General features: G+C 33.1%; 3 protein-coding genes across 6 annotated transcripts in view; 1 reads left to right on the top strand and 2 right to left on the bottom strand.

Moving 5' to 3' along the window:
* Positions 1–6,163, top strand: part of LOC116337149 (adenylate cyclase type 3) — a 31,350-nt gene extending 25,187 nt beyond the window's left edge. Inside the window, exons 13-20 of the mRNA XM_031761501.1 lie at positions 85–331; positions 428–803; positions 966–1,008; positions 1,825–1,900; positions 1,966–2,274; positions 2,379–2,665; positions 2,896–3,064; positions 3,216–6,163. Of these exons, the coding sequence (XP_031617361.1) occupies positions 85–331; positions 428–803; positions 966–1,008; positions 1,825–1,900; positions 1,966–2,274; positions 2,379–2,665; positions 2,896–3,064; positions 3,216–3,704 (1,996 nt within the window). The 3' untranslated portion in view covers positions 3,705–6,163. The remainder of the gene's footprint in view (positions 1–84; positions 332–427; positions 804–965; positions 1,009–1,824; positions 1,901–1,965; positions 2,275–2,378; positions 2,666–2,895; positions 3,065–3,215) is intronic.
* Positions 6,164–6,243: 80 nt separating this feature from the next.
* LOC116337151 (ras-related protein Rab-14) lies at positions 6,244–11,477 on the bottom strand. Of its 2 annotated transcripts, none has more exons than XM_031761505.1 (6): positions 8,864–8,952; positions 8,636–8,749; positions 8,469–8,556; positions 8,373–8,401; positions 8,063–8,309; positions 6,244–7,983 (listed from the first exon to the last, which is right to left on the bottom strand). In XM_031761505.1, exons 1-6 carry the CDS (start codon positions 8,883–8,885, stop codon positions 7,806–7,808), a joined length of 678 nt encoding a protein of 225 aa, XP_031617365.1. In that variant the 5' UTR covers positions 8,886–8,952; the 3' UTR covers positions 6,244–7,805. The 2 variants fall into 2 exon arrangements, with proteins under 2 accessions (XP_031617365.1, XP_031617366.1); XM_031761506.1 differs by lacking the exon at positions 8,864–8,952 and adding an exon at positions 11,084–11,477 and having other exon boundaries at positions 6,245–7,983.
* Positions 11,478–12,920: 1,443 nt separating this feature from the next.
* LOC116337150 (ectonucleoside triphosphate diphosphohydrolase 5) lies at positions 12,921–17,810 on the bottom strand. 3 transcript variants are annotated; one of them, XM_031761503.1, is made up of 9 exons: positions 17,192–17,810; positions 15,134–15,266; positions 14,837–15,060; positions 14,506–14,761; positions 14,294–14,353; positions 13,986–14,232; positions 13,749–13,927; positions 13,518–13,681; positions 12,921–13,451 (listed from the first exon to the last, which is right to left on the bottom strand). In XM_031761503.1, the coding sequence occupies exons 1-9, from the start codon at positions 17,228–17,230 to the stop codon at positions 13,362–13,364; spliced, it is 1,392 nt and encodes a 463-aa protein (XP_031617363.1). In that variant the 5' UTR covers positions 17,231–17,810; the 3' UTR covers positions 12,921–13,361. The 3 variants fall into 3 exon arrangements, with proteins under 3 accessions (XP_031617363.1, XP_031617362.1, XP_031617364.1); XM_031761502.1 differs by lacking the exon at positions 17,192–17,810 and adding an exon at positions 16,300–16,526; XM_031761504.1 differs by lacking the exon at positions 17,192–17,810 and adding an exon at positions 15,402–15,636.
* Positions 17,811–18,315: the final 505 nt, after the last annotated feature.

Genomic DNA, 18,315 nt, shown 5'->3' with positions numbered 1-18,315 from the left:
TCTCTCTCTCTCTCTCTCTCTCTCTCTCTCTCTCTCTCTCTTTCTCACCCTCTGTTCCATTATTTGGTTGCAAATAAAATATAGGGAGCTATCAAAGGATACAACAATATTTTTGCGTTTCAAAAATAAAGAGCTTGAAACGAGCTATGTAAAACAACGTGAATCAATGTCATCGGTACCGTTGATTGCATCACTGCTCGTTCACATCGTTGCCAGTATATACTCTTCCTTTATACTTCCAAGTTCGTTCATTCATTTTATTGTCATTATTGCACCAATCATTTTGATCGTACCCATGGTTTGGATCTCAATTGCTGAAAGTTTTCCAATGGTGAGTTGCATTTTTTTTGCTTTTTCTGCTCTTTCAATTTTCCGCCACTTGAACATTTGCGTCGATGTTTTTTGTTGCATTTCTCTTGCTACACAGTATTTCTCGGAGTCGATAGTCAATATCAGTAAACGTTTCAACGACATCCATATTTTACGACGTACAGCGGCAATTTTGACAATAGCAATTGTTGGATGCACAAATTTATTTGATATGCTGATGTGTGCATCGGCAATGGACCGCCTGCCAAGCAATCACAGCACCACAAATGTCAGTCAACGTGAAAACGAAACCGATACACTTAGCATAAATGGATTATCAGACGATGGTGGAGCGACATCGCCGTTTGCATCAACGGCTTGCACATATTTTCCGTCGTACTTCAGTAATTATGCCATTTTAATATTGGTGGCAACATCGGTGGTCGTACAATTGACACATGTGTGCAAATTCGTATTAATGCTCATAATTGCAGGTAAATTTATTATCGAACATCAATCTCATTCAATCCAAAGACAATCGAAAACAAAAATATATCCGACACTTATTTGCAATCATATTCTATACTTTGATTTCCGTTGCGCTCACGATGTCTCTTCCGTTCGTTTATTTACCGATCCGGTGTTGTGCCGAACAGGACTTCATTGTTACATGAATTTATTCCAATTGGACAGTCACTTGTAAGTATAGTTTTCTACCACATAATTACACCTATGCAATATATATGTTACTCATGCTTCTGGTGCAACAACTGCGATACGTTCAAGAGTTAGTTGCATTCATGAGTGAATAATCCAATCGAAAATCCATTTTGAATTGGCTTGAATTGGACGAGATGCCTGTATATATTTCCATGCACGGACACAAACAATCCACTTAATTCATTGCCACTGCAATGGCATTCGTATTTTGTTTTTCTCTAGTTGGATTTCTTTTTTGTCATGTCGTATTGTATCGTACATTCCACTACTTCAACGTTAGATCTATGGAAAATATGAATGTTTGAAAAGATTCATTAAAAGTGTCTGAAGCAAAAGCGTAAAAATTAATTACACAGATCCATAGCCTTGATATGCAATTTTATGATTATTTTATGTACGGCGATGGTATCAACCGCGTTGCTTCTATTTGTTGTTTTTCTCTCAACATAATGTTTGAATGCGAATGCGATTTTAGTGTTCTACCAAAAGCACACTAGATAGTGAATAAAACAATCAGTATGCGGGTTGTAGTGTGCACGTGAATTGGGTCAATGTTATTGCCAGCATTTCGAAATGGGAGAAAAGATGAATGCGCGAATAAAAAAAAACTGGTGCGCGCACATTAGCGCTCATGAGAAATTGCATTTATTATTGAAGCAGAGCACGTTGTTTTTCACCCTCAATTTTGATGACTTTTGCATAATTGCAACGAACAAACGCCAATCACGGCTTTACCATTGCATTCATTTGGTTAATTGTTTTGTTGCTGTGTGGTTGGTTTCATTTCATGTGCAGAGATCCAGCGTTGCAACGCAGTTTGTCTGTTTTATTGCTTCTTGTTTCGGTCGCATTGGGGCTACTCTCACGACACGTAAGTTTTTGAATTCAAATTATCGCTCTTTCTACAAATTTTCACATCGTTTCGATCGATTGCAGATGGATAAAGAGGATCGCGTTATATTCAAATGGAAAACAGAAGTGGCCGAACAAAAAGAGATGGCCAGCGATATGCGACGCCGTAATGAAAAGCTGGTTTACAACATTTTACCAATACATGTTGCTGAATATTTTATACGCAACAAATCACGTTCATACGACGAACTTTATTCACAAAGTTACGACGAAGTTGGCGTTTTATTTGCAAGCATGCCAAATTTTTCCGACTTTTATTCAGAAGATGCGGTTAACAATCAAGGACTTGAATGTTTACGATTTCTCAACGAGGTCATTTCGGATTTTGATGCTGTATGTATTGCATTTGACTTTGTTTCTCTTTTTAATGATTTTCTTCGTGTTGTTTATTTATTCGATTGGAAAAAGAATAATAATCTTTTTTATGATTATTGCAGTTGCTTGGTGTGCCACAGTTTCAAGATGTTATTAAAATCAAAACCATTGGAAGCACATATATGGCAGCGGTTGGTTTGAACAATGTACGCTCGGTTAAGGCAGACGATTCGATTGCCGTGCGATGGAATCACTTGGCAACGCTTGTTGAATTTGCACTTGAACTGAAAAAAGCATTACAATGCATAAATGAACAGAGCTTCAACCATTTCGTTCTGAAGATGGGAATCAATCATGGACCCATCACAGCTGGAGTTATTGGAGCACGCAAACCACACTATGATATTTGGTTTGTTTACGATTTTATCATTTTCTCATTTATATGTATATCTAACACATCCGAACGACTTAATCGTACAATTTATTTATGCAAGAGATTTCATTAATTCATTTGTGGCTTAGGAAAATTTTTATTGAATTTTTGTTTTTGTCAAGTCGTCGACGACTAAGCTCTTTTACGAACTGTTAATATTAAGGTGGGAGAAAAAAGGTTTTAAGAATCATTTATTCTTTCAACAGGGGTAACACGGTGAATGTGGCGAGTCGAATGGAGAGTACCGGTAAAGCTGGCGCTATCCAAGTAACCCAAGAAACATGCGAAATCCTACAAACATTTGGCTATACATTTGAACAGAGAGGTTTGGTTGCCGTCAAAGGAAAGGGGCAACTCATGACATACTATTTGCAGGTATATTTATACTATCTCTAGTTCTTGAATTCCGGAACATTTCTCGAAAATATTTTTTCGGGAAAACTTTCAAAAAAAGTATCTTTGGGAAAAATTCCAGCCTTCGAAACTTTTAAATACTCCATTTTTAATCTTTTTTCCTCATTCAAAGGGTAAACAATCGGATGGAGTCCAAAACGCTACATCATTTTCACCATCATTTTCGCACAATGCAAAACCCATCATAAGCAATCCAGCATCACCAAAATCGACTGTCATCCAAAGCGGCAACGATCTCAATTCAGTGCCATCATCAACGCCCCAAACCAATCTAAAATCAGCCACATCACCATTGTCTTCATGCTCAAATAGTCCAAGTAGTGTTCGAATTAATCAAAATTACGATCCAAATAGTCTTAAAAAGCAGACACCAAACGAAGAGGCTAACAATTTAAATCACACCACCAATGCAGACGGTGAATGTGATTTGGATAATTCAGATGATGGCGATAATAAACCATTGCTCAATGCCAATGAAAATGATACACAAATTATCACAAAACGTTCAAATAATCGATGTGAAAAGGTCGATCAAGATTCGGCCACAAAAGCTGATAGCGACAATGAAAGTGATACATTGATCGCAAACAATCATAACTAAATAAATTTGTAGTTGAATTATCATTATGTGTAGATGCGTACAATCAAGTGAAGGTAGCAAATCAACAAGTTATATATATATAGATTAATTCTAGTTTATTTTCAATCTTTCTGTACCTTTAAATTGGTTAACTCTCTAGACAATTGAAGTTTTCGAAAGCAAATTGAAGACGGGCCGGAATTTATCGGCCGGCTCAGTTTCATTTTGTAGTGAATATACTCTGTAAAAATATGGAACACAAACGATGGATGTTAAGATACATTGGGGTTTCGATGGAAAATAATGCTCAATCGAAAATTCAACTTGCGTTCAAACAAAATCTCTTCGAGCATCAATTCATTGGAATCAAACACAGTCAGAAATCGTTTACAATTTGGATGGTTATACATTTCTGGCAACAACTTTTCTATTTGCTAGGTCATTTTTTCAGGCCTTATGTCCAATATTCGAGAAATTTCGGCTTTCTTTCAAGAAAATTCTGTAGCCAGAATATTTTTCAAATGAACATTTATGTATTTTACGTTAAAAGCTCCAAATTTTCTGCTACTTTCATCAAAATGTTGTCAAAAAAAGATGAAAATGTTTCCTGGAGCAATCCATGCGAGGAGGAGTGCTCGGAGGGGTACTGAGGAGCAGAGCTCCTCCACATTAAGGATCGAATTATTAAAAACTGAAAAATAATTTAAAATGATAATATTAATCAGAGATGCTTCGGTTCTACAAAGCACTGCTCCTCCCACATATTGTTCCGACAAAAATTCTCTGTTTCAAGCCAAGTGATATATAAAAAAACGATGTGATGGGTCATTTTTTGGCCTATAAGTATTCCGATTGGCACTGATAATAACGAACCAATGAATTATGACTCAAAAGCCCAAACATGTTTTCGACTGAATGAGTTCTTGATATAAGATTAGATTAAAGTGAAAAAAGAACCTAATTTACACATCAGAAAAGCTTATAATTACTCTATATTTGAGTTTGAGCACAAAATTAACATTTTTAGTGATTTGAGCCACAAAAAAATGGCCTAAAATAAACTAAAGAAAAATTAGTTTATTTGGAGCCATTTGAGTATTCAATGAAAGTTAAACTTATTCAAAAGAATAATCATCAGAAACATATACAGCAACATCAACAAACAAATATTTTACTTCATAAATGTGATGTAACTAATATACAGAAATAATTAGTCAAAAAAGGTAGCAAAACTGAGTTACGATTTAGTAATGAAAATAAATGTACATTTTATTAAATTTAATGAACGTTCCTGCGTTAAAGTATGCATTAAAAAAACTCACTCATGTGTGCACACATACACAGACACAAAGAGAAGAACTACCATGCACAAAAACCAACGCTATTTTCAAGAAAATGTCATATACCTCACTCACGTCTCGATACTACTACAATATATTGGAAATCTCTGTTTCCAAACTCATCTCACCATGCATGAACTAACACGGACGATTCATAAACATATACACTTTGTAACATTGAGTCTCTTTATTGTTTTTTTTTCTCTCATAAATGTAAATTACTTCTAACAAATGTTGAAATCAGCTAATGACCAAAAATACTTGTAGCAAATTAGAAATGCAGCGTGCAATTCATACGACTTATTTATTATAATAAAACCAATGGAATGCGTTTCCATTCAAAACTCTTTTTGAATATCGTTTCCAACTAGTTGTCAAATGGAGGAATATGTAGACGAATTAGTTTAGAATGTGAAACAAATTTGTTTTTTTCGATCGTTGAACGCGATTGAAGTGGCAAGAAAAAAAAGAAGTGATTTAGGCAGCATTTATTGAATTAGATGGGAAAAAGATGTGAAAGTAGAAAAAATTGAAAAAAATTGTATAGAATGTGCAAAAGGTCCCTTTCCTCCTATGAAAAAAAGAAAAAAAAATGGAAATCTGATGTACGAATACAAACACCAAGTAAAATGCATTGAATATTCATGTACGCCTTTGGCCTAACAGTACCATTGAAAATGAATTTTCAACATAGCAATATTTGTATAGAAAAACTTTTTACTTCTTCACTGTAGTCTATGTCTCACTTTTCGTTTTCAATCGCATTTCGATGCGGAAGTTTTTGTTTGTAGTCTCATTGTTAATATTAATTAGTTCAAATACTATTTAAATAATAAGCAGCTGAAAATTTGTTTCTAAGAAGCTTTATGTGCTGTTCTTTATAAAAGTCGAAAACCTTCTAAGGTCTTGAAATGATTATTTAAAATAATTTATTTTTAACATGGAAAAGTAAATTTAAAATTATTGTTATTATTTGAATGAAAAAAAAAAAGGAAACCAACAAAAGAAAACTCGATACTGTAATGGTGACCAATTCTAAAAGACATGCATTTTACGAAAATTCTTCAACATATTGCCTGATTTCGTTGTCACAAATCATGGACACAAAAACAAAACGTTAAATAAATATATGAATACCAACATTTTGAACATTTGAATAAGTGTATTTAATCATCATCATAAAACAAAAAATAAATAACAGAAATTGGAAACCTTTGAAGAAATGAAAGAAAAATAAACTTAAAATATATGCAAAACTAAAACAATGCTGTCTCTCTCTCCTCTCTCTCTCTATCTTTCACAGAGTCTACTTCTCAGAGTTAAGAAGAGCGCTCTTAGGAGCTGAAGAAGCACTGCGGTGCACCTTCAGCCTCTCAAAACGTTCCTCCCCACATACATTTCTCTGAGAAACAGTCTCTTCTCTTTCACTCTTTCTGAATAATCAACAAAGGATTTTTCTTTTCTGTTTGCAATAATTTATTTTAAATAATTTGCACAATGACAATAAAATAGTTGATAATATTGTTGTTGGGCTTTTTCTTTGTAGTCTACAAATTATTGATGATTTTCGGTTCAAAGGTTAACACAATGTTTCATAATTGTCGCTTTTTTCAAACATCCTTCACTTGTCACGTTTCTATCATGTTTATTTTTGAATTTGTGTTATTCGTATGTTATTTGGCTTCAGACACCTTAGTTTGATTATATTTTGTTTTCTTTTCTTTACTACATGTATATATGTGTAATATAAATTCATGTTATTGGACAGATTTTTGTTATTAATTTTCTTCTAAAATTGAATCTCATTGTTTTGACTGAGACAGCCAATAATAATACTTTTGGTTGGGATGGAGAGAATATCATTTTTCATCAAAAGTCCATGAATTGATCGTATGAGAATTTCGAAAATTACTTTGGATTGATAATAAAATGTGATGTTGACACTTGATTATTTAAAAGTACACGAGATAAATATTATGGTCTTTGAATTCTGATTCGAATAACCTTTCTTAAAAAAAAACAAATAAATCATTCATTTCTGTTCTCATTCAAAAGTTAAAAACACTATTTTTTTGTCAAGTCATGAATAAAAACAATTTAAATCATAATACGGTAAATATAATCTGAATAAAATATTCTCTATCTTGCACTCATGCCGCTCCTCAATTACTGTTCATTAAATATACAAGTATTTGTTATTTGTTTAAATATATACACAAATCAGTTAATAGCTTATTTTAAGTAGAGTGTGTCTGATTATAAGTTTTTAGTTTGATTTAAACTATGATCCATTTTAGCTAATCTATTCATAAATCTGGTTTTCATTTTGTCGATATTGAGATAATATAATGTACGTGTGTGTATTTTGTTGTAACATGTTTTGTTTGTTTGTGACGAATTTCCTAAAAATGAATGGCTTCAAAATGTATGTGATGCTAAAAAAAGGAAAGTAATACATAAATTGTTTGTCTAGAGAAAACAGAACGAACGACAAAAATTAGCATCTGCGCAATTGGTAGGTTTTTCGCGTTTTTAGTTTAAGCTACATTATGTTTATAGTCTGAAAAATGTCAATTTTCCAACGAATACCACGAAAAAAACACAGAAAGAACTCATGAATTTTCAATATCAATCGTTCGCGTGCACTTTCTTCCGAAAAAAATTATGAATCCTCATTTTTCTTCGGCCAAAAAAAAATTGAAGTGGATTTTGTCTAAAGAGTTTGAAGGTGGTTCGAGGAATCTTTAAATAAATGAAAGTTATTTAGTAAAGCAAAGTAAAACTAGCACGAGCAGTTGTCCTTATTCGCTGCAGTATCATTCGTTAAAGTTGTTCGACCCGGTTGTGATGGTTTATGTTGTACGCCCGACTCTGATGCATTCAAATCCAAACGACCATCCTGAATATTCTGATATATCTTTCGGGCTGTTTCTAAGAATGCATCCTCAACATGTGCTCCACTATTAAAATAGAGATAAGAACAAAATTGAAATATTCTTTCAAGTTCAAAAATGAGGATAAGACTGGAAAGCGACTAACGTCATTGCACTTGTTTCTGCAAACATAAGTCCGTGTTCGTCGGCAAATTCTTTTGCTTCTTCGTAGGTTACTTCACGGGTACTGCTCAAATCCGATTTGTTGCCAATTAAAAATATCACAGTGTTTGGATTTGTTAGATTTTTCGTATCAGTCAACCAACTGCTTAAGTGATTGTACGTTGAACGCCGTGTAATATCGTAAACCATTAATGCACCGGCAGCGCCTCTGTAGTATGACCGTGTGACAGCTGCAAATAAACAATATAAAATTTAGTAAATCGGATGATGAAATAACATTTGAAAATTAGTACCTCTGAAACGTTCTTGACCAGCCGTGTCCCTTTTGTTGAACAAAAAACAGTGGGTTAGATTATTGGCAGAATTATTTGAATTTAAATATAAAATACCATATTTGTAGCTTGATTTTTTGTCCTGCCACCTCAATGATGCGCGTACCGAATTCGACACCAATCGTGTGTGGACAATTGGCCATAACTAAAACGATCGTCGATAATTAAGTTTATGCAACATCATACAATTAGTGTATATTGAATCGTCATGAAATAGCACTTACATTTTTTCTCCGTGAAATGGTGCAACAAACAACTCTTCCCAACGCCCATATCGCCGATAATGATGTATTTAAAAATGAAGTTATAATTATATGGCCCGCCTGACATCGTGAAAACTGTTGAATTTAAAAAGAAAGTAATTAATATTTCACAAACATGAAATTTCATTCAATTTTTTTATATTTCGAATTTAAATTTAGACCATCATTTAGAAAAAAGAAAAATCGTACTAAAACGGTTGAAGATGTCCATTGTTTTTTTTTTCAGTTACAAGTGAATTTGTCAACCATCAAAAAATGACTGTGACACAGAAATAATGTTACAAACACATTTCGGGCACGGCACAATATCAAGTCGGCTATAAATTTACATTTTTATCATTAAATTACAAATACAAATTACTTTGTACGAAATGATAAAGTTGTTTTTCTTTATTTGTCAAATGAATGATGATAGGAAATACCAGAGGTATGCATTTTAACTCCGTGGTTTTTTGTAAAGCGACATTTTACATTCATTGTTTTTTATGGCACGCAAATGCAAAATTATCGGAGTTTGTTCAAATCAATGTTTGAACGTTTACGCTTAATCACAACAACTTCGGCAGTAAACCAGCAATAAAGGAAAGTTTTAACGTATTTTCTGGAAGAGTTCGAGTGTGACGGATTCTTTTTTACCAATGGATGCGTTTTAGTGGGAATCGGAATCTTTGTCTATAATTTTGATGAATATTTTTTTGGGCAAAAATCGGACTTTCCATTGAAAATGGGACAAACATTGTGAACTTTTATTGAGTTGAAGTGTACTTGATTTTTACAATTGAAAGTTTTTCCATCATTTCAATTGCAATCGATGTCGAAGGCCATCATAGAGAAATGAGAAGTTGAATTTTTATTTTGAAAATATTAAATTTGGATTGACTTCTAGACATTTCTGTTATTTGATAACTTCAATGATTGTTCAACTTTAAGTTCAACTCTTACCAACTGCGTCAATTTAAAACTGACTGTATTGACAAAGTTTTGGTGAGAATGGTCAAAGAAATCAATTTATTTACAATTATTTGCGATAGTTTAAGGAGTAAAGGATTGTTTCGTTTCAGTGGAGAGCGAAAGAAAAGTCATCAAGCATCTTTTGAATATTGAAAATTATTCCAAGAAAACCTTTAACGGCTTCTATCACAGAGCGGATGAATTGCTGTGTTAGACTCGTGAAATTATAAATATTACAATGTTCGATGTTTAACGCATACAATTCTTGATATTTTACTTAGGAAGCGATTTTCGATGAAATCTATTATTGAAAATGTTTCCACAAATCAGATTCTTGGTGTTTTTTTGCACATTATCGAAATCATAACAACTTGACACCATCTATTCACTTCCTTAAATGCTTTCAAATACCCAAACTTGGCTAATATTATAATTTGCTTGTCGAAATAATACAATAAAATATTCACATGCGAAAAATTCTTGAAAGTCACAAAATATGTGAGAGTTTACTCTTTTTTACTCTGCTTGAACTTTGAAACGTTTAAAATATTGGGAATTCAGATTAACTTCAAAGAATCTTGCTTTTCAATTAGTGTAAGTTATGCACATTCTCTTGAACACTGAGTTCATATTATGCGGCGTAAAAATTATTTTAACATCAATACTTTTCCAAGTGTGTCGGTTAAAAGTAAAAAATGCATAACAAAGAAATAAATGATCTGATAATGAAAATAAAACGTTTTGAACTTTGTTTCGCCACTTCAAAAAAAATGATCTAGAATAAAGCAGATGTTCATTCGCACGAATTAAAGTTCATTTAATATTTATATGGAATTCGATCAGCCCATACGTTGTTTTATTCAACTCAGATTGGCGTGATAATTACTTTTTCGGTGTAATTCGGACGAAGATTGTGTGAGAACAATGAAATATGCAAATATTTGTTTATACTCGCACCAACATCATGAACTTGTCTCGCTGTATGACAACATTTATACATGAAAGCGACTACATAGTTTACGTAAATATGCATTGGTAGTGGAGATATTTGCTATGATTGTCACCGTATATTTATATTAAACATTTTTGCGCGATTTCTTTTGCACAATTGACCGGATGACTCATGCAGACTAGCTGTAATTAGATTTTGGAGTCACTTGCCGAACGTCATGCTGGTTACTTAATGGCCCAGCGACATATTTTCGTTGAGATTTTACATCGAATGGCCTTAAACAATGTGCAAATCTCGTTGATACCGAAAATACATTGCATTATCGTTATATGTGCACATCGAAAACGAAAGGTTACAATTTTGTTTGTTTTGCAGTCTCAATTTTATCGCATTGTTGTTTGTTTTCATTAATGAAACAGTCACAACCATTTTTTACACTGTTTATCATTTTTTTTTTTAATTCACTTGAAACTGTGACATTTTCCATTGATTTTTATTGGACGTACCTTCTTTTGTTCGTTTTACGTTTCGATACAAAAATTTCTTGCTCAATTTGCAAAATTTCCAATTGGAATTCTTTGCAAAGTATTGCACTTCTATTATGATGGCGTAGCAAATCTATTAACTCTGACAATGTTTTTACAATTCTTCTTCTTCTTCTTCGTCTTTCTTTTATTTCACTGGATTGTTGATGGGACTTGGTTCTACGTTCATCTGTACTGAATCACTTCACCATCAATAACAAACAATTTTAATACTTTATTTTATTTGATTTATCTCAGACGGACGAATGATAATCAGAGCTAATACGAAATTTTCGTGTATCTTTTTTCGAGCAATACTGACAAATTATTTGATAAAATACACATAAACAACACACTCTCTCTCACTGCACTACGATTCGTCTGTCACTGTGAATAGATTCACCTATACAGCGCTTGTCCAGTATGGGAAATGAGAAGAAAAACACTAGATGGCGCTACGCATGAATGGTTTTCGGTTCTTTTGATTTACTTTTTTGAATCGTATTCAACGGAATGCAATTTTTACAATTTACTATTTTTATTTAAAAAATTCACATCACCGGCTTTCAAATTTTTAAACATACTTCATTTTTTAATGTCATTTTTTCTCGAAAAAGTTAGTTTTATGAATGTTGAAATTTTGATGTTAACTTTTCATTTATTTCCGGAATTTTTATTCAAAAATCTAAATAAAATCGATTAAAATGTTAAATTAAACATTTTCAAAAGATTAATTGTCTATTTTATTGAAATGAATATTTGAAACATGTTATGCAGGTTATAACAAATACTAACGTGCATTCACGAATAGATATTTCTTCTCTATATGTATAAGTTTTGTGAATTGAGATTAGATTCAGGAACAAAAATGAAACTAATTATATTCATTGTTTTCATTGTTTGGGCAATGGCCTATTGTGACAAATACAATGCTGCTACGGCATCTTCTTTTATTGCTCTTTTGCAGTACATAGAAATTGTGACAATATTTGTGCCTCCAGAGGAGTTATGAGCTATGCACTGTAAAATAGTAATAAAAGAAGATACCATGCCGTAGCATGGTATTTGTCACATCATTTGAATTATAAAAAAATAAATGAAAAACTTCATCTTTCTTCAATTTCTTCCGAGAATTTGGATATTTTTTTAAGTAGATCAACAAACAAGTTGCAAATGAAAATAGTACAAAAGAATTCATTTTGGGAATGGCAGGTAAAATCATTTCAACGATGAAAAGTGTGTTAGTCGTTTGAACATTTTGTTAAAGAAATCCAGTTTCGTTTCGACCTTCAATTGAAAAGCATCCAAAAAAGCTCCTATTTCTTTAAATTTTAAGTAATTTCCATTGCAACTACAACAGTTTTGCACTTTATTAACAAATCGAAGCGCAAATGAACTAAAAATGAGCCTACGTATTCAAAAACGCATATATAAACCACAATCAAATTTTGGTGAGATTATTTACTTTGGCAAGAAAATAAGATTTCACGATGATTAACATACTGCAAACAAAAATAATTTCCAAAATTCGCCACCTGTATACGATTTTTCAAAAAAATCATAACAAACCTTTTTACACCATGTCAGAAATAATATGCATAAAAATGATTCCATTTAAAAATATTTGTTTTTAATTATTTTGGACATTTTTACAAAAATCGTTGTATCAACAAGTTAAAATAAAGAAGAAAAAAAATTGTGCAAAAAAAAAGATAATGAATGCATCAACTACAAATCAAAAATCTATGTTTGGTTTTTGTTGAATTAAGCCGAAAAAATTGATTCCAATTTTACACGCAAAAGTCGCTTTGAATGGAAATTCCTTTTTTGATCCAAAAATTTAATCTCATATTCTACTCTAGGGCCATTTTTTACAACAATTTTTATACACAATTTCACATCACAAGTTAACATAAAGAATGGAATTGAAAAGGTTGGCGGGAGTGTGTAGGTTATGGTCACCAAAAAACTTTGAAAAGGTAATATTATACCCGTCTCTGATATTTTTTGTGCAACACATATTTATCAATTTCTTTTCAACATCAGTGTAAATAATAAAATACAGATTATTTTCCAGTTGATATTCAAATTCGAATGCATTCAATCGATTTGTTGCGATGAACAAATTTGAAATATTCTCGAGAGTGTTCTTAAATTCATTTTGATTGTTTCGAATGTTTGGTTGAGTGATTTGTAGGTTGTTTTTCCCTTCGAATGTACATGTGTTTTGAGGTGTGGGGTGTTTTTATCAGCTTTGTGCTTATTTCTTCGTCCGTGATACATCAGCCAATAAATTATAAGCGCATCCCAAAGCCCACGAAATTTCATGGTTATTTATTTGCTTGTATAGCTGCGAAAGAGGATGGAATTGTGATGAGTTTTGGACTTGGGACGAGTAATTTTATTTTTAACTTACTTTGACTTTAGTTTTTGCATTTAAACCATAGCCCTCTTTCAATAATACTGAAATATATGTTAGATCAAGACACATAAATGGTTGGTCGGTATTTGCGGTTGCACACACTTCTTTTGCTTTGGCAACAAAGTCACCGACAGTGATTTCACCACCTTCGAAAGGATCTGAGGGGAAAAAGAAGAAATGAAAATGCGCCAAACATAAACATATAAAGATGAATGTTGCACTCACCAACTAATCCAGTTTCGATGGCTCTTTCGAAGAAGTAACTGAATGCAGCGATTTGATTTTGGTTGAGTGTTATTGGTTTTGGCTTAACCAAATGCATGGTTTTTTGTTTTACCAATTCAACACATGCCTCAAAATCAACGACCGGATCCTCTTTTGTTGACTTGGAATTATTTTTTCCACTGAAACAATAAAAACATCAACATTTTGCTAATCGTAAAAGTGCGAGTATGGTCTTACCTGAGCTGGTATGCTTTGGTACCGTATTTGAATGGATTTGACTTGACAATTGGATTCACACAAATACTTTCCAAATCTTTGCTACCATCAGGGCTATCGTGTGTATAGACTGCGTGCCGAACTGCTTGTAGTCCCAAATTTAAATAGCTGGTTGTAAAGACGTCAGTTTGGGCATTTGGTACATTCACCGTGTGCATATATTCGGTGAGCAAAGGAGTCTTGTGCATATCTTTTAGCGCAAATGTCACTGAAAATGAATTGCAACCGTAAATTAATATGTGTTTCTGAAGTGAAATTGAATTCAGTACCTTGGGTGCTTCCACCTCCCAAATCCAAGGCAGCTACTGTATTTCTACTACCTAAACGACCTGCAATTGAAAAGATGAATTAAAACCCGTTCATTTCTATTGAATGTCTGATCAATTTTGAAAGCCACCAAAAAAGTTGGTGAAACAGTGAGTCTAATTCAAAATGTGTTCAGATAATCAATTCCGCGCAGATAATCTTTCACAGTACTCACCTAACAAAAAATTAATAGTAAACCATGAGTAGATTCCCTCATCGATGCCATCTAGAATTTCGACCGAATCATCTTTGACTAAGAATCCAGACCGTACAAAAACGTCACGCACTTCGTTCAATAAATTTTCGGCTTCAACAGGTAGCAGTAGTCGAAGGCCAGCTGTTGCTTTGAGAACTAACGGTGTTTTTGACCACATTTCTTCTGGCACAAAATCTTTGGCCTTCGCTAACAATCCTTTAATTGATTCGGCTCCCTTTTTCAAAGTGGAAAATTAAATCGAAATCCATGAAAAGAAAGACGAGGAAATGATGACGTCATATTTAAATACCTCAGCCGGTTTGTCATGATAGAATGAAAGTCCTGGTTTCACTTGAACAAAAAGTTCCCGATCCAACACCAGCCGACCGTCCAAATATCCAATATGAAACTCATAGCCAATAACTCTGCTGCCCGTTGATCCAGCATCTATTACGACCGCATATTGTAATTGTTTATAGCCTAGCGATACAGCAATCTTATCAACTATCGGATGAAACGAATCTGTATAGGAACCTATTTAATATGTAAATAAACGTACAAATGATTAAACTTGTCGCCTATTTTCTTGAAACACGTCACCAATTACCGAGAAGGAATGTGAATAGCAGTACACACACGATCAAACATAAAAATGATGTTTGAAGTCCACTTTTTTTGGATGATTTATGATATTTGTCGGCACCATTTTGTTTCGGTTTCGATGAATCTCCACCTTGGGACTGGAAAAAAAAGAGATTTTGTCATTTGTTGCGGGGAGAAAAAGTGATAATTATTCATGCGTATGACACGTGTCATATATATCTTATAAGATTCACTAAGATGAGCGATTACAATAAGATAATAAAATTATTTACCAGCCGTCTATAGTGATAATGTTTCATACTTGTCTATTTAACTATTAAATCTTGGATATACTTGTGTCATGCAATATTGCACTAAATTAACGATATCCGACACTACGTCTACGTTGGATTATGACAAGAGATTTTTTTTAATCACAGATTCAGTTTGAAGCTCTAAGTGTATGGCTTATTAGCAAGGTACTGATTTTAAACGAATGTGATGAGACAACTGATTTTAAAAATGAGCTGAATCGAAGATGTATGGCATTCACATTATTAACTACGACAGTTGTTTGCACCCATTAACGAAAATAAAAAAATAACAAAAAGCAGACCAAAGAATTTAGTCTTATTTACACAATAAACGCAGCTGTATTTGAATAACATCAAACTTTGAACGTCTTTAAAATCATTTTCAACTGCATTCTACGTCATGGAAACTGTGCAATAAATTATATGGCGCAAATGTTTTTTTTTATTAAAATAAAATTCACAATATGGAATGAAAATCGCAATTTGGAATGTAAATGATAATATAGAAGTGATAATATCATATTGTATTTAGATGTTTCTATCGAATGGCAAACACAATTCAAGCATATTTGCTGTATCACGTGAATAAATAACACACAATTAGAGGAGTTGTTCCATCGTTTATTATCGAAGTTCTTATGTATGAAAATTGACTACACGACGCTTATTCTTCTTACAAATACACGCACAGCGCGTAGTTGGGAAACAATCACTTTTTGTTTACTTTTTCATTAATTTCTTTGTGTTCTGACACCATAAATAATATTTCTTTGTTCGAGAAAAAAAAGGCGCACAAAATATAAAAACCAAAACTTATCTAGGCGATATAGTTATGACAGCAGGCTAGTGTAAGTACAGTGAAACGTCACACAATTACCATTGACATTTCATGATTTTCACCCAACTGGCTATACATTGCTGTCGTGTGCAATATGCTATTTTTGGAAGACATATTTGTATGTATGTGTGTGTTCGTTGAAGTTGCAGCAGCGGCAGCAGTAGCTTATGAAATTGGAAAAATCCTTTGCGTCAATGTGCTGATTGTGATTTGTATACAAACATCGAATGAACACGGATGGAAAAAGCCGCATAGAATTGGCGAGGCGAAATTTTGATTTCAACTCACCGCGATATACTAAAGCTTCTACTGGTCAACGTTAGACCTTTTATACGGGCCCTATATCAGCTTTTTTCGATTGAACATTGCTTTATTGTCTTCATTGAACATTGCCTTATTAGAATTCACATTCTCACCGGTTTCTTTCATTCTTTGTTTGTTTTTGAGTTTTCATGTTCTTTTTCTGTCGTATCTACTACAAGACATCTATTTACCAATCTTATCTCGGTCTCATTTTCATGTGATTTTTTTTAATATCATTTCAACTCAACTGATAAGTGGATTTCTTCACTTCAATTTTCAACGCTTCATTTCATATTTGGTTTGTCACTCCTACAGCAGAGGCTTACCTAAGACTTTGATGCAGACAACCAAATATTTGACAACCAAATATAATAATCATTGTCACAAATAAATATAGCAAAAACAAGTTTTCTTTCTCTCATTTGAATTGATAATGTTTGGTCATATATGTACATTTTGGCTTTTGATTTGGTATTATTACAACACAAAAACACTTTAAAATTGTTAGAGCAGATAACGTACTGTGATGTAATCAACGTTTATCTCCTCATTATCGAATGAAGTTTGATTGATTCATACTTGAATTAAAAATGTTCACTGTCACGATGACAAAACGTTTGATACTTACTCTGCGATGTCGAACTGCATTTTGTGATGGCATTTTCATTAATTTAGTTGCTTTTGAACTCTCACAAACACACTCTCTATCAATGTCAATCAAAACACACAATCAATTTCATAAATTAATTTTTAACAGCTACAATATTTCATTGACAATCACCATTGAAAAGTTAATGAATCGTATGGTGGTGTATGTGCTAATAGGCGCTATAAATGTTGTGTTTTTCAAGTTGAACACGAATTATTGAATTAGAAAAAGCGTATATCTAAAAATATGATCGATTTTCTGCTTAAAACTTAAGTCTATTGTTCGTTGTAATATGATATTTATTCAATTGTTACACCGCACTGCCGAAAGGAAAAAAATATGTTTAAAAGTCTGGTGTCGGGAAATGTGAAAAAAATGAATGCCGCTTTAATGTCGTTGTCTGGTTCGTTGCACATGACCTTTTGGTCCTGTAAAGTCGTTGTGTTAGGCTATTGATTTTGCGATTTTTCCACAAAATGGAAATGAAATACTTCCATTTGGAATCACCAGTTTAATTTATAAAATTCGAACGAGTCACCACACAATCGATCCTTCTCAACAGTGATTGTACTACTGTTCATCGTCGGCATTAGCAATCAAGCACCAAACATTGCAAGTAATTGTGACTGTCATAAACATATATATACAGATCTGTATGTGTTGGACTATGTATTCATTCAAGGCAGATACTATCGTTTAAGTACGGTCTCCTACGGCTATATTAAGTACGGTCTCGTCTTATTGGCGGCTAGTTTGGAAGTGACTCGTTTTATTTCAATTTTCGTAATGCTTTAAAGGTCTGCTGCGAAAAGTCAGCATACTTCTGTAAAATTCCATCTTAAATCAACAAATTTCTGCGTAATGTTGCTCGTCATTCGCGAATATTTGCTCAAAGTGGATTTTTTTTGTATCAAAGACTCAGTGAGTATTACTCACCATGACGTGTACTCACCTCACCACGAACATACCCCGCCACACACACGTTTTTGACATCAGCATCGTGTGACAGCACCAACACACTCACCGTCCGTGCATATGAAATGCATGTGATTTGAAGCCAATGAATGAAAATTCCGGATTGCTTTGAGCTAGCGAGAGCTAAA

The sequence above is a fragment of the Contarinia nasturtii genome, unplaced genomic scaffold, assembly GCF_009176525.2.
Source record: "Contarinia nasturtii isolate CC-2019 unplaced genomic scaffold, AAFC_CNas_1.1 Cnas_scaffold_220, whole genome shotgun sequence".
Classification (NCBI taxonomy): Eukaryota; Metazoa; Arthropoda; class Insecta; order Diptera; family Cecidomyiidae; genus Contarinia; species Contarinia nasturtii.
Note: the sequence above shows the minus strand (reverse complement) of the source record. Positions and strands in the feature narration are given on the sequence as shown.